Source organism: Pan paniscus, chromosome 8 (genome assembly GCF_029289425.2).
Source record: "Pan paniscus chromosome 8, NHGRI_mPanPan1-v2.0_pri, whole genome shotgun sequence".
NCBI classification, from domain to species: domain Eukaryota; kingdom Metazoa; phylum Chordata; class Mammalia; order Primates; family Hominidae; genus Pan; species Pan paniscus.
In genome coordinates, this window is record NC_073257.2 from 59,706,980 (window position 1) to 59,721,513 (window position 14,534).

The 14,534-nt window shown below is 47.5% G+C and overlaps 1 protein-coding gene across 1 annotated transcript in view; it reads left to right on the forward strand.

The window, feature by feature from the left end:
- The window catches only part of LOC100969124 (anthrax toxin receptor-like), a 748,177-nt gene that overhangs the window by 711,653 nt on the left and 21,990 nt on the right, over window positions 1–14,534 (forward strand). Inside the window, 1 exon segment of the mRNA XM_057298862.1 lies at window positions 6,886–7,000. Within this exon segment, the coding sequence (XP_057154845.1) occupies window positions 6,886–7,000 (115 nt within the window).

Genomic DNA, 14,534 nt, shown 5'->3' on the forward strand with positions numbered 1-14,534 from the left:
TGTGAAAAGGAAAAGAGAAGAGCCAAGGGGTTTGCCCCCTTGCACACACCTTAGTCTTCCTCCTCCCTTCCTCGTTTCCCCTCTGAGTGACTTGCATCCCCTGACTGTGTCTCAGATGATGCAGAAGGCTGTCCACAGCCGCCGACCCCCTCCCCACTGTGTGCCTGCAACTCTTGTCAGGAAAAGGCATGGTTGGTGGGGAAAGGCACTGAGGTGGCTGTGGGGTCCCCTGCCCAGGTACCACTTACCTGGAATCCTGTACTCCTGGGCCCAGAGATGCCGGCAGGGCTGCCTGCAGGCTCTGCCCACAGGAGAGCCCAGCTGCTCCTCCCCCTACCCATGGGACAGGCTTGTGCTTGTGGAGTCCTGGCTGGAGCTGCCCTCAGGCAGAGGTGGTGCAGGCTGCTAGTGGGTGAGGGTTCAGGCAGCCTGGTGAGAAGGGGCCTGCCCATCTCAGCTCCTCCTTTGTAAAATGGGTGCTGGGCTGAGACCTCCCTCACTCTAGGGGCCTCTGTGTAGCAGGTGCGTGGCTCTTGGCAGCCTCTCCCCTGGAGGATGAGATGGGGGCACCTGGACATGCCCTGGAGTGATCAGTGCTGTGGGCCCAGCAGCCCGCAGGGGTCCTGGAGTGTTGGGCTAATCAGACCCAACACCAGATCGTGGGAGTGATGAAGTCTGGTGGAGTCAAAGGAATGAGAAAAAGACAGTTTGAGAGAGAAAGTGGGACCAGTGGGCCATCACAAGTGTGGAGGCTGCAAAGGCCCTGAGCTCTGGGAGCCCATGCTGTTTATTGCTGCTCAAACAAAAAACAGGTGGTGAGGATGTGGGGGTTGAAAGGAAACAGTGTATCAAGTGAATGAGAAACATATAGCTGCTTGAGATAACGGAAGTGCTAGAAGCAAGGAGCCAGCAAGTCTAGCAGACATGCAAGCCCTGCCTCAGCTTCTCTCCCAACACTCAGCTTTTCTCCCAATACAGGAGCTTTTGGAGGTCACTTCTGGGGCCTTTGCTGAGCAGGCCACTCCTTGCTTCTCCTGCAGATGACAAGGTTTCCAGCATGATTATTGCTATGACTGATGGAACAATGATGAAACATCCATCTTTGGACACTCTCAAAGAAGTGAGTTCAGTTCGTATTTATCAGCATTTTGCTCCATGTATTTTGGTAATTAATACTCAATGCCTTCTTTCCCTTAAGCTGAAAGGGCTCGGAGCCTGGGGGCCACCATTTATACCCTGGGTGTGGCTGATTATAGGAAAGACCCAGTAATTCCAAACAGGTTAACCAGGCACCAATATAGAGCCTTGTGGTCAGGTTAGGGTTAGAGTATGGAAGGGTGTCCCAGACAGCTTTCCTAGGGCCACCCCAAGAAGGGTCATCTAATCTGCCTCAAGTGAGTTGGGCCACCCTATGACTACTGCAGAAATGACAGCATGTCATATAAATCCTACTAAACCAGAGGGGAGGGTGGAAGAGCTCCCCACTCCCTGAGAGTGGGCTGCTGGCTGGAGAAGGCTGTGGCCCTCAGAGCCTGGTATTCTGCTGCCTCCAAAGCATGGGGGCAGGACGCTCTCCCCTGGGCTGGGGATCTGCTGCATGCTCACCCCTGGGCTGGGGGTCCAAACCAGCTCTGCTCTCTGTAGATAACAGCAATGGCAGGCGGTCCGGACCATGTGTTTGCAGTGGAGGATGGCTTCAAGGCCCTGAGAAGCACTGTTGATGCTGTGAGTGAGTGGAGGTGAGGGGCTGGGGGTCTGGCTCCTGTGGCCAGAAGCTCACTCTCCCTGCCCTGCCCCACCCCTCCTGTGTTCCACCTCAAGTCAAAGACCTGTCTTGAAGTGACGTCGGTGGAGCCTTCCTCTGAGTGTGTAGGAGGTGAGAGCTGCGGAGGCCCTGCGGTTGCCAAAGGGTGGTGTGCACTAGTGCATGCGTGTATGGAGTGTGTGCATTTGTTTGGTATGTGTGGGGGAGGATGTGTGTGGGGAGTGTGTGAGTGTGGTGTGTGTATGTGGTGTGTATGTGTTTGGTGTGTGTGGTATGTGTGTATGTAATTTGTGTGGGTGCACTATGTATAGTATGTGTGGGAAGTTGTGCTGTGGGAGGCTTGAAGTGTGTGAAGTCTGCGGGGAGGGTAATATGTGGTCTGTGTGTTGTGTAAACGTGTGTGTGATCTGTATGTGAGGTGTGTATATGTGCTGTGAGTGTGGTGTGTGTGGGGTGTGCATGAGTGATGCATCTGTGTGTGTTGTGTTGTGGGTGTATGTGGTGTGGGAGCTGAGGAGGGTATGTGTTGTATGTGTGTGGGGGTGTGAGTGTGTGTAGGGGGCATATATGCATGTGTGTGTGGTGTGTGGGGGGTATGCGCAGAGTGTGTGGCATAAGCTGGGGTGCTGTGGAAGTGTGTGGGAAGGGTACCTGGTGCGTGGTGTCTAGTGTGTGTTTGTTGTGTGGAGGAGTTGGGAGTGTACTACTTGTGTGTGTGGTGTGTGTGTATGGGATGTGTGGTGTGTGTATGGGATGTGTGGTGTGTGTTTGCTGTTTGTGGAGTATGTGTGTTTACTATTTATGTGTGTCTGTGGTGTGTGTGTGTACAGTGGGACTAGAGTGTTTGGGTGTGTTGTGTGTGTCACATGTGGGTGTCTACATGGGGATATCTTGTGCGTGTGGCATGTAGGGAAGGAAATGGTATAATGGCATGTATGTATATTTTGTGTGTGCATTCAGTGGGTGGTGGGTGTGTGTGCCATGGCTGTGTGTGTATGGTGTATGTATATGTGTTTGCTGTTTATGTTGTGTGTGTGGGGTGTGCTGGGTGTGTGTTGGGGGAGTGGAGAGTGTGTGGTGCGTGTGTGATGTGTGTGGTGTGTGTGTGGGATGTGTGGTGTGTCTTTGGTATTTTTGCTGTATGTGTGTTTGTGATTTATGTGTGTGTGTGGTGTGTGGGTGTGTGTGCTTCGGGTGTGTGGTGTGTGGTGTGGTGTGTGTGGTATGGGGTGGGTTAAGTGTGCGGTGCAGTGTGCATGGGTGAGTGGGTGTGGATGTGTGGCCCACATGGGTGTGAATGTGAGTGTCTATTGCTGTGGGGGGAATATGCGGGGGTGGTGGTGTGAGTACCTGTGTACAATTAGTGTGTTGTTACCTCACAACAATAAGTTTAACTCTAAAGCAAGAAAAGACATGTGTGAGAAGCTCTCAGGGAAACACCAGCAAATGGCATGGAGCAGCAGCTAACCCAGACCACAGGGCAGGAGCAGCCAGGCCTCCTCCCAGGAAGGCCAGGCATGTGCAGGAGGTGAAATATCTGTATAATTTACCACATCAACAAAACGGGAAACAGGGACCAAGCGGTTATCTCAGGGGATGAAGAACAAGAAGTGGGGGCGTCAACATCCCACAGCACCCTGTGAGCAGAAGGAAACCTCCATAGCCCAACAAAGGCATCCGCACAAACACCCTTGGCTCACCTCAGTCCCACAAGATCAATCCCAGCATCTGTCCCTACTCTCTGGAATGTGGCAAGGGTGACTTCTTGCCATCTGGGGTCCCGGCATGGGTGGTGACATTGTGTGGTCCTCTGTGATGACCCTTCTGTCCTGACCTCCACCTGCACACGCTGGGACTCCGCATGGCCGGCATTTACGCAACTACGGCTGCTGGAGAGGAAGAGAGCCTTGGGTGACTCTCTTCCATGGGGACAGCACGAGGCTGGGTGCCGCTGGCCCCAGAGCAGCAGCTGGGCTCTGGCTTCCCGGTTCCTCACTGCAGGGTGCCCTGGCAGTAGGCTGTGGGGACCGACACACGGTCCATGTCTGAGCTCTGCTCTCCATGGGCACACGACCAGAGCAAATAGTCCAATGTCAGTGAGCTCCAGAGGTGCCTCCCATGAACAGAAAGGACGCTGTCAGGCCTGTCGTGAGTCCCTAGGCACTGGGCTGTGCAGGGACTGGCACAGGGCTGGGAGCTGGTAGGACCCAGGAACAGGAGCTGTGCTGACACTTCTACGATTGGTCCTGGGCTCTGTCCCCGACACCGCGTCTCCCCGATGCAGAGCTGAGGGTGGGGATAGAGTAGAGAGCTCCCCTCCCCCTCGGGGTCTCTGCTGCTCCTGATTTAAAGCTGCTCAGCCATGCAGCCAGTGTGACAGCTGTGCTCTGATGATGTCCCCTGGACATGCACAGGCTGTGGCGTCTGAGCAGCCCTGTCAACCTGTCAACCCCAGGTGGGGATGTGAGTTGTAACTCCTCCCTGGAGGCAGCTGAGTCGAGGTGACAGGTGCCTTCTGCCCACCAGCTCGGCCCTCTGCCTCTGCCCATGTGGCCTGCAGTCACAGCCCTGACCTGTCAGCTGTTGGCTGAATTGTGCAAAGCTGCCCCACATGGAGGGTGACAGTCACAGGAGGGAAAGGCCAAGGCAGGAGCCTGGAACTCAAATGCAACAGAATGAGCCCTCTCAGCAGGCTGTCACCAAGAAGCCAGGAGGTCTCCAGGGAGCCCAGAAAGGAGGCCAGGGAGGGAGGCACACAGCCCAGACTCCCCCATTCAGTCCTGGGCCTCCTATCCAGCCTGGGAGAGGCCTCTGGTGGCCTCACTGCTCCAGGCCCATCCTGAGGCCATCCCCCACACATGGCTGGAGGGTTTTGACAGGCATCTCCCTCTCCAGCCTGGCAGGTGTCTGAGGCTCTTAGCAGGACCCCCAGGCCCTCCAGGGGCTGCTCCCTGTCTGGGCACCTTGTGCAGAGGTGGGACCAGGTGGAGCATAGGCATTCTGCAAGCCTTGCCTCACCTCGAAGGGCCGAGCCCGCCTGTCCTTCACAGCTCTGTTCATAGGGCACCTCGTCCTGGAAGCCTTCCCTGATGACCAGCCCCTCTGACTCCCTGCAGCCCAAGGGCTTGGTCTGTCCCTCTCATCAGTCACTTGTCACCCAGGATGTATCATGATTTCCGGTTGTCTATGTCCAAGTATAATTTTCTTCTTTAGTTCTTTGGTTTTCTTCCACCCTTTATTGTTGAAATTTTCAAACCTGTAGGTGACTGGAAAGGATTGTACAATGAACACAAACACACCTCTATCCACCACTGGGATTTTACAATGAATGTTTGTCCATGCTCCTTTGTCTCTCCTTCTCCCTCTCTTTTCATCCATCCACCTCGCCAAAAAAAAAACAATGTTTGCAATACATAGAATATGTAGTCCTAACACAGCCTAGAATGTAATTTGCAACCACCCTGATTGTGAAGCTTTGGGGCAGCCCTCAGTCCTGCTCAGGGTGGCCGAGTTGGGCTGACCAAGGGGCGCAGGCCACAGGCCCAGTTGCTCCCTCCCGGGCACACTGAGCTCAGGTCCGACTGGCCAGGGCCCTTTGGACACCTGAGCAAGGAAGATGTTGAGAATGCTGCCTGATAGCATCAGATTTGGAAGCAGCTGTTGTTGGCCTTAGCGGTAGGAGAGCACCCGATGCTTACCCTGAGTGGGGCCAGGTCTGGTTGCTCAGCACAGGGCACCAAGCTGGCCTTTCCTGCTCTCTCACAGCCTCAGTGCCCCCACCAGGCCCAGGGTTTTCTGAGGACAGCATAGTATCCATCAAGTGGGTGCCCACGAGGGCTGGGCTGGCACCTTGAGCAGGAGGAGCAGGCCAGGCCCAGCCGGCTGATGTCAGCAGTCAGTGTGTGGGGCCTTGAAGTGAGGCAGGCCTGGGAGCTCCTCATCTGAGGAGCATGGTTCCCTAGGTCCCAGCCAGGAGCTGACACAGAGAAACACAAATCCACTGAGGCCTGCATTTCCCATTTCCCAAGAAAGCTAGAAATCTGGATATTTAGGGGAAATGTTCAGGCTTTCAACTGTGAGCCCCCATTTTTGAAAATACTTGAAAGCCTCAGAAAGTATGTCAGCAGGCCAGCTTCACCCACAGCCTGCCTTGAAGTTGTGACGCTGCAGGAAAGCAGGAAGCAGGGTTCAGGGGAAGCTTTCCTCGGGTGCATGGACTGGGGGCACCCCAGGCATCAGCAGGGATTGGAATGCGCGGGGCCTGGGCCAGGAGGCAGGGGTGGAGGCCAATGCCCTTGGCAGCTGCAGACCTGCGGGAACCCCGGCTGACTCCTGGGGCCAGCCCCACCTGCCCTGTTTCCCCTGTGGTGTTTGGGTCAGGGCAGGAGCCACAGTGGTGGAAGGACACACTCCCTGAGCCTCAGGGTGGGTGCCCTGTGGTCCTTGCTGGATCAGGAAGAGCAGGAGATGAGGAATTACCTGTAGGTCTCTGGAATCGCAGCTAAAACAGGACTCCTGTGATGGATTGCCCTGAGCAGGGTCGTAGGTGCCTCACCTGTCCTACCCGAGTCCTGGCCCTGCCCCTGCCCCTGTGGGTGTCCTGCCTGCCACAGGCACACAGAAAGACAGGGAGGAGAGACCCCAAGTGTTCAGCAGCCCTGAAGGAGGCATCAAGGCCTGGGTGCCCAGCTGAGGCATGAGACATGGTGTCTTCAGGCAGCCTTGTGGCTCTACTTACACCTTACATCAGGGAGGGCCTGGCTGAGTGCACGGCCTGTACCCCTGGGGCCTGAGGGAGCACCACAGATTTCAGGGCAGGAATAGTACTCTGAGCCTGCCCTGTGCAAGGACCAAGGCATTTCCTGAGTGTGTTGGTTCAGGGATGGTAGGGAGAGGGTCCTTGAGTGTGCTCAAGGCCCAGCTGCCTCCCCCTGGACCCTCAGTGACACCAGATGAAGATTTGACCCAGTGGACACATAGATGTTGGTCAGACACTGCTCCTTCCTTACAGGAGTCTCTGCAAATTGAGTTTTGGGGGAGGATCTCCAGGAACAGGGAGGTCAGAGGAGAGGCAGCCCTCCAGTCTTCCACATTCAACCTTTTGAATGCTGTCCTTGCAGAATCCTACCATGTGGTTATTCATGGAAATGGCTTTCAGAATCTAAAGAAACAGGATGAAGTTATTTGCAGACTTATCTTCAGTGAAAGCACTATCATTGATAAGTTGTCTCCTTGGTGCCTCTGAGTCACGTATTTCCCACACAATGCTGCCTTTCCCCACAGCCAGCCAAGCCTCCCAGCCCTTGCCAACCATTCCCTGTGGACCCTGTAGGGTTAGAGGCCATGAAGACAAGTGGAAGGAGGCACTGGGAAGGCTGGCCACCCCTCCCTTCATCTGCCAAGTGGGGAAGTAACAAATCCACCTGTGCCTCAAGAGCATCTTAGATGAGGGCTTCCTGCTCAGTGAGGCTGGGTTTAGGACTGGGTCTGCGATCACAGCTGCATCTGCCCACCTTAGCCTCAGTTTCCCCTTCCCTTGAGCGCCCAGGACCCAAAGCCCACAAGGCTGCTCCTGGGAAATGGTGGCAACCCCGGAGGTCTGAGCCTGGCTGGCCAGATGCACCAGTAGCTTGCCCAGAGGGGTGTGTTTACCTTGCACTGAGGGAGGATGCCAGCCTGTAGGCCTGGGCCCTGGAATCCTGGCTCAGGCACACATTGCCTGTGTCACCTTGACCAGATGAGTGTTCTACTCTGAGCCTCTATTTTCTCAATTTAACATGGAGCTAATATGGTGCTAGTTGTGTATTCTGTAACTGAAAGCTTGGGACCACAAATATTTTAGTTTTTAGATTTTTTTCAGGTTTTGGAATGTGTGCATTATGCTTATGTTTCAGCATCCCTAATCCTAAAATTTGAAATCTGAAATTCTCTAATGAGCATTTCTTTCGAACATCATGTTGGTGCTCAAGAAATGTCAGATTTTGAAGCATTTTGGGTGTGGATTTTCATATTATAAATGGTCAGCCACAGTTGTACCTAACTAAGCAAAATCACATGTGTAGAGCAGTTGGTTCATGGAAAGGCTATAGCATTTTTTTGAAAGTCTCCTATTATTTGGCAATAATTAGGCATCAGGGGACCTCTGTGATGGTGGAATGGCCTGAGGAAGAGCATAGTCCAGGCAGACACTGTGCCCTGGGTGCTGGGGGTGGGGTGTGCTCTTCCCCACTGAGGGCCTGGGGTGCAGTTGGATTTTTGGATCCTCCTTGATCTTCCCAGGTGGCCCCTTGATACATTCATTTGATCTGATGATAGTATGTTCACTGACATCTAATTTCAGGGCCATGTGGTAATCCCAGGATGACTTCTCTTCCTCCAAGAGGCTTCTTGGCCATTTTCCTCCTTTCTGTGGGTACATAGGAAGGGGCTGAGCCTGTCATCCCCACATTCCAACTCATCAGCATTGTGTGGATGGTCTCAGGGAATTTGGTTTTCATTGGGTTATACTTTCTCGGGAGTGTCTTAGGGACTGAGCAGCCCCTTTCTAAGGAAAGCTAACGCTTATTGAGCACTTATATCAGATTTTGTGCCAAGTGCCTTATGCACACTATCTCCCTGAATCCTCAAAGCAGCCTTACAGAAATTCCTTTGTATGTGTCAACCTAAATAACAAACAGACAAGGGCTCTTTACAAGAAAATGATGTTCATCTGAGAATTGGGCATCACAGTAGGAATACGCATGCCATAGTAAACTACATGCATATTCAGGAAGGTTAGATTTTACAGGAGATGTGAGAAGGATTACATAATTGTTTGAGTTAGTTCTTCTTGGCTACTAAGATCAATAATAATAGAGGTGACCCCAATGTGAGGTTGCATGGGCAATTGCGGGTCAGATGTCCTTGCAGAAGTATTTTTGAGTAAGGTTGCAATGGTCTTTGCACAAGGTTGTAGTTTGGTAGAGATTTGTGATAGTTTTTGTCATCAGGTATACAAGTATGTGAATCTTCTCTTCATAAACTTCCCCAATTCAGCTTGCCAGGATTTTTTTGTTGTTTTTTTAACATGTTAACTCCATTTTGATTCTGAGAACTTTCACAATTTCTCCCTTTTGATCAAGATCTTTCTGCAAACACCTCACTAATCAATCATTCTGTAATTAGGTTTTGACTGTCCCTGGATAATGGGATGGGCCTGTCCTGGTTGCAGGTCTTGGTCCATTTTGGAGGGAGCAATTGGCAACTAGGAGTAAGTGTCAAACCCTTTTAGTCACAGTTGACCTTTAAAGGATGTTTGAAAGGAGTGACTCTCGGGCTAAGTCTATCTTGAGTCCATTATGAAGTTCAATTTTGTGAGTTCCATAGTCTTGCTGTTATCTCAAAGTGATGGGCTAGCTTTATGGTTACAAGTTGTACTTCTGCAAAAATTTAACAAGTAACATATACAAAGTTTTAAAATGGAAAATACAGTTTGCATAATAGTTTTGATCCATGAACCTAGGCTTAAAGGCAACTGTATTAGTTTGTTCTCATGCTGCTAATAAAGACGTACTTGAGACTGGGTAAGTTATAAAGGAAGGAGGTTTAATTGACTCATAGTTCCGCTTGGCCGGGGAGGTCTCACAATCATGCTGGAAGAGCAAGAGACATCTTACATGGTGGTAGGCAAGAGAGAATGAGAGCCAAGCCAAAGGAGAAACCACATATAAAACCATCAGATCTCCTAAGACTTATTCACTACCACCAGAGCAGCATGGAGGAATCCGCCCCCATGATTCAATTATCCCCCACCGGGTCCCTCCTATAACAAGTGGGAATTATGGGAGCTACAATTCAAGATGAGATTTGGGTAGGGACACAGCCAAACCACATCAATAGCCCACTGAATAAATCAAATGATCATAAGGAATTAGGTGAGATCTGTTTTAACCATGTGGCCTGTTTTCTTACTTTGTGTATATTGGTATTGACTTTCCAAGAGGAATTTATCCGGGGATGGCATGCAGTATTAGCAATAGTACAGACATTTTCTTATTTAATCAACGTATACCAAAGGATCTCTTAGGTCAGATTCTGTCAACTTACAAGCAGAAGGTAGTAATTGTGAAATTTCAATTACTCCATTATCTTGCCAAGTTAGAAAGGTAACCTTAAGGAGTGTAGGAGTCTCATTATACTATGGAGTCTTTTCCAATGTCTTGAAAAAAGCTGTCTATAGTGTGCAAAGGTCAACTTCTCATCCTGATTTGCAGTTTGTCTCTGGTCATGGCATCAAATGGTTTGGTAAACTTTATTTTTTATTTTATTTTATTTTATTTTTTTGAGACAGAGTCTAGCTCTGTCGCCCAGGCTGGAGTGCAGTGGCACGACCAGGTTCACGCCATTCTCCTGCCTCAGCCTCCTGAGTAGCTGGGACTACAGGTGCGTGCCACCACACGTGGCTAATTTTTTTTTGTATTTTTTAGTAGAGACAGGGTTTCACCATGTTAGCCAGGATGGTCTCGATCTTCTGACCTCGTGATCCACCCGCCTTGGCCTCCCAAAGTGCTGGGATTACAGGCGTGAGCCACCGTAAACTTTTTATGTGGCCCATACATCAGGCACAAGGCTGGTTTCTTAAAATTCATCTAGTTTCAGCTTATAGGGCTTTTGGAACAGAACAGTTTTCCATTTATAGTAATTCCATGGAAGAAGGCTGGATTGGTGGAACATACAATAATTTGGGATGTGGTCTACTCTATAGACAGATAACAAGAACTTGGACAACAACTGACTACAAATGCTTTTTGAGTAGAATCAAAAAAACTTAGAATAGCCATGGTTAAAAATCTGATAAAAGTTCACAATCGACAAGAAAATTTAGTTGTTTCCATTACCTGCAGGAATTTAAGATATTAACCATAATCATGACTGACAGCCTCATATCACAAGTATCAGACTTATAAATTTCATATAATCTTTAGAATACTCACATCAATAACAGCCAAATAAATACAACTTTAAAGAAGTTTTAACATAACAACCAAAATTATGACTTATATTAGATTTTGTTATATAATTTTTAGAACATTCCTATCAATAACCTACCCATAAATGTGACTAAAAGAAGATGTAGCCTCACTTCTCATTTGACAATGCTTGTCATATAATTTACCAAATAAGCCTAATCATTTAATACCTCTATAAATTAAAATATATCTTCCTGGATATTCTCCAAGGGCCCAACTGGAAAATCTCAAAATTAATTGTAGTTCAAAAGGACTTAATTTAGAATTTTGATCCAGGAGAAGCCCACCAAAAATATCAAGAGATTCAAAGCCATAGATCAAAATAGAATCACAGGTCACTGTTAAATAATAGTCATTCATTTAACTTGAGTGATTATCAGGAAACTTCTAAAGCAATACAGAAAGTTACAAATATTTTAAAACCTTAACCTGTTCAAAGCTCAGTTTTCTTAAGTAATCAAAAATTTGATAAAGACAACACAGAAAATTATCTTGGTAAAATATAAATATATAAATTGTTTGTCTTTTAGGTCAGTTACCAAAAGGTAAAAAAAAATCTCCTGCAATGTAATTGCTTCTTCTCATGGGAAGCCTGTTCAGTCTTGGAATTGAACCTGATGAAAGGGTCCTTAAATTCAATTAGAGATAAAATAACATATCCAAGTGTTATGAATGTACACTCATATTATAGAAGAGTATAAACAAGAAGACTAGTACCTTGAGCAGAGGAATGTAGAGCTCTTAGATAAAGTAAAACCACGTGAAGTTTCTTGGTAACATGGAACAATTCAGACATACCAAGAAAAGCCAAGAGTACATAATCTAGTTATACTGGCGGAAAACATTGCTTTTCTTGGCCTTCAAGATAAACATTATAGTGCCAGGCCATAAAAGCCAAGTTAGAACTGGAGGAAAAAAGTTGGAGCAGCTGATGAAAAAGTTGGAGAAGAGAGTTATCACCTCAGCCAACCAAAAAGCTGTAACTTTTCGGAGGAAGGGAGTAGGAGCGCTACAGGCTATGGTGTATGGCCTGCAGACCACGTGCAGTGGGATGCAGCAGAAATTGAACTTCTGAAATAAGAATCTGAGGAAAATAAATACCTTATTAAATAAATACCATTTATTTATTTACCTTATGATAAATAAAATTACCTTTTTATTTAATAAATAAAATTTATACCTTAATGAATAAAATTACCATTCTTTATGAAAAAGATTGCATTCCTTATCTGAAACTGGGGAAATTAAATGGATCTCAGGAAAAAATGTGCCAGGAATAGAAACTGCCTGCAGTTTAGAAGATGGCTGTTAAAGAAAACAGAAGTCAGAATTAAAAATCAAAACCTCTTGCAATTTTACTAATAGCAAATCAATATTTCAAGAAAATTTTGGTGTTCTAATATAGGAGACCAATTTTTTAGTTTAGTATTACTGTATTTTTAATATCAGAGCTCAATCTTTATGAAGACTTATAAATAATTTTATTCTGATTATTAGCAAGTCAATTACATGCAAAATTTTTTTCATCAATTTACCCCCCACAAATATTTTTGTTTTTGTTGCATTTGCTTTTGGGTTCTTGGTCATGAAGTCTTTGCCTAAGCCAATGTCTAGAAGAGTTTTTCTGATGTTCTCTTCTAGAATTTTTATAGTTTCAGGTCTTAGATTTAAGTCTTTGATTCATCTTGAATTGATTTTTGTATAAGTTGAGAGATGAGGAACCAGTTTTATTCTTCTACATGGTGGCTTGCCAATTATCCCAGCACCATTTGTTGAATAGGGTGTCCTTTCCCCACTTTATGCTTTCATTTGCTTTGTCAAAGATCAGTTGGCTGTAAGTATTTGTGTTTATTTCTGGATTCTCTATTCTGTTCCATTGGTCTATGTGCCTGTTTTTATAACAGTACCATGCTATTTTGGTGACTATAGCCATGTGAATAGTTTGAAGTTGGGTAATGTGATGCCTCCAGATTTGTTCTTTTTGCTTAGTCTTGCTTTGGCCGTGTGGGCTTTTTTGGTTCCATATGACTTACAGACACATGGAACCAAACCAATATCATTGTTCACAGATATTTTAACCCAGGTATACAGATCAAACAAATATTTAATTAGGCATGCAGAACTAAAAGTGAATTTGCCAGTAAAGACATGCCTCACAAACAAATGTAAATTATGTAGAAACTAGGGTGCTCAAATCAGAAAAACATTTGTCATTATACCAGAAAGAATTTACTGGAAAAGGCAAAAAATTGTTATCATTTCAGGAGGGACGTAAGGTCTTTGGCTTACGGTGGCCTTATCCAAATCAGATGCTGAATGAAGTCAAGAGCTTCCACCCAAAAGTAGGAGGCTCAGCCTGAGAGAAGACTCTCCAGGGCAGAAAAAGCAAGTCACAGAAACAGGGAGCTCCAAGGGCTCAAGTGAGGACTGCACACCAATTCCAAGAGTGGCTGATTTCTTCAAGTAGTGGTCCTACTCCAGGTCCTACTTCTGGACACCATTTATGTCAACCTGAACAACAGAGAGTTTCTTTCTAAAAGAAAACAGTATTTATTCAGGAACGGTGCCCGGCACTGGCAATATGTGTGCCATAGTAATGTGCATAATCAGGGAGGTAAAGAAGACAAAGGCTTTTAAAGGAGAAATGAAGATTAGGGAATTGTTTTGAGACCATTACTCTTGCCTAAAAAGATCAGTTACAAGGGTGACACTAGTCCAAGGCTGGACAGGCAGTTCTTGGGCACATGTTCCTGTGGAAGTATTTTTTTGTGTTAAGTCTGCAATGGCTTTTGTGCAAGGTTGTGGTTTTTGCAAAGTCTTTTGTGATATTTTTGTTATCAGGCATATAGGCATAAAACCCTCTCTTTGTAGCCTTTCTTAGCCCTAATTGTCATGGACTTTATTTTATTTTTTTAACACAAATGACTCCATTTTAGTTCTGACAACTTTCCCGTATGGATGGAGAACTAGAGAGAAGCATGATGGAAGAGCCTGCCCAGGGCCATACAGTTCATGTTGCAGGGCAGGAAAGCAGACCCAGGCGATCTGCCTGCCCTACCAGGGCCTTCTGCCTCCCTGTGGTGGCAGCTCCTGGGAAAGGGGGTACCCAGCCTACCTCCGTGAAGGGCATTCAGCTGCTTCCTCTGTGGGCCTGTGGGTGTACTGGCTTCCCACCCTGGAGGTTACCATCTACCTCTCCATACACAGGCCAGCACCGACGTCTCACAGCGGGGAGCCCATGCCACAGCTGTGAGCACCTGCGTAGATGGCCATTCTGCTCCTGGTTGATGGCTTATCCAGGAGTAAAAGGAAGCTTATTTTTTTAAATAATTGAGAACAACCTTTAAACCTATTTTCACTATTAGGAAGAGATCCCCGGAACATGTCCCTGGAGTGTTGGCCACCACTGAACACGTCTCCCCTGCACCCCCCACTAGATGGCAGCGTGCCTTCCCTGGTGGCTGCTACCAGCCAGGAGGTGCAGGTCAGGGAGAGACTTCCCTCTGTCCTGCATATGTCCCTATGGGGAAGCAGGGGCAGAGCCTTGTTCTGGCTTCTGGGAAGTGCCTGGATACGATTTTTATCAACCAAAATAACAAACAGAGACAGAAGTGATATTTATTCAGGAATAAGGCATGGAAAACACATGCCAGAGTAAACTATGTGCATATTTAGGGAGGTGAAAAAAAAACAGAGAAAGGTTTTCAAAGGAAAATGAGGAAGATGCCATAATTGTTTTGAAATCATCCTTGGCAAAAACG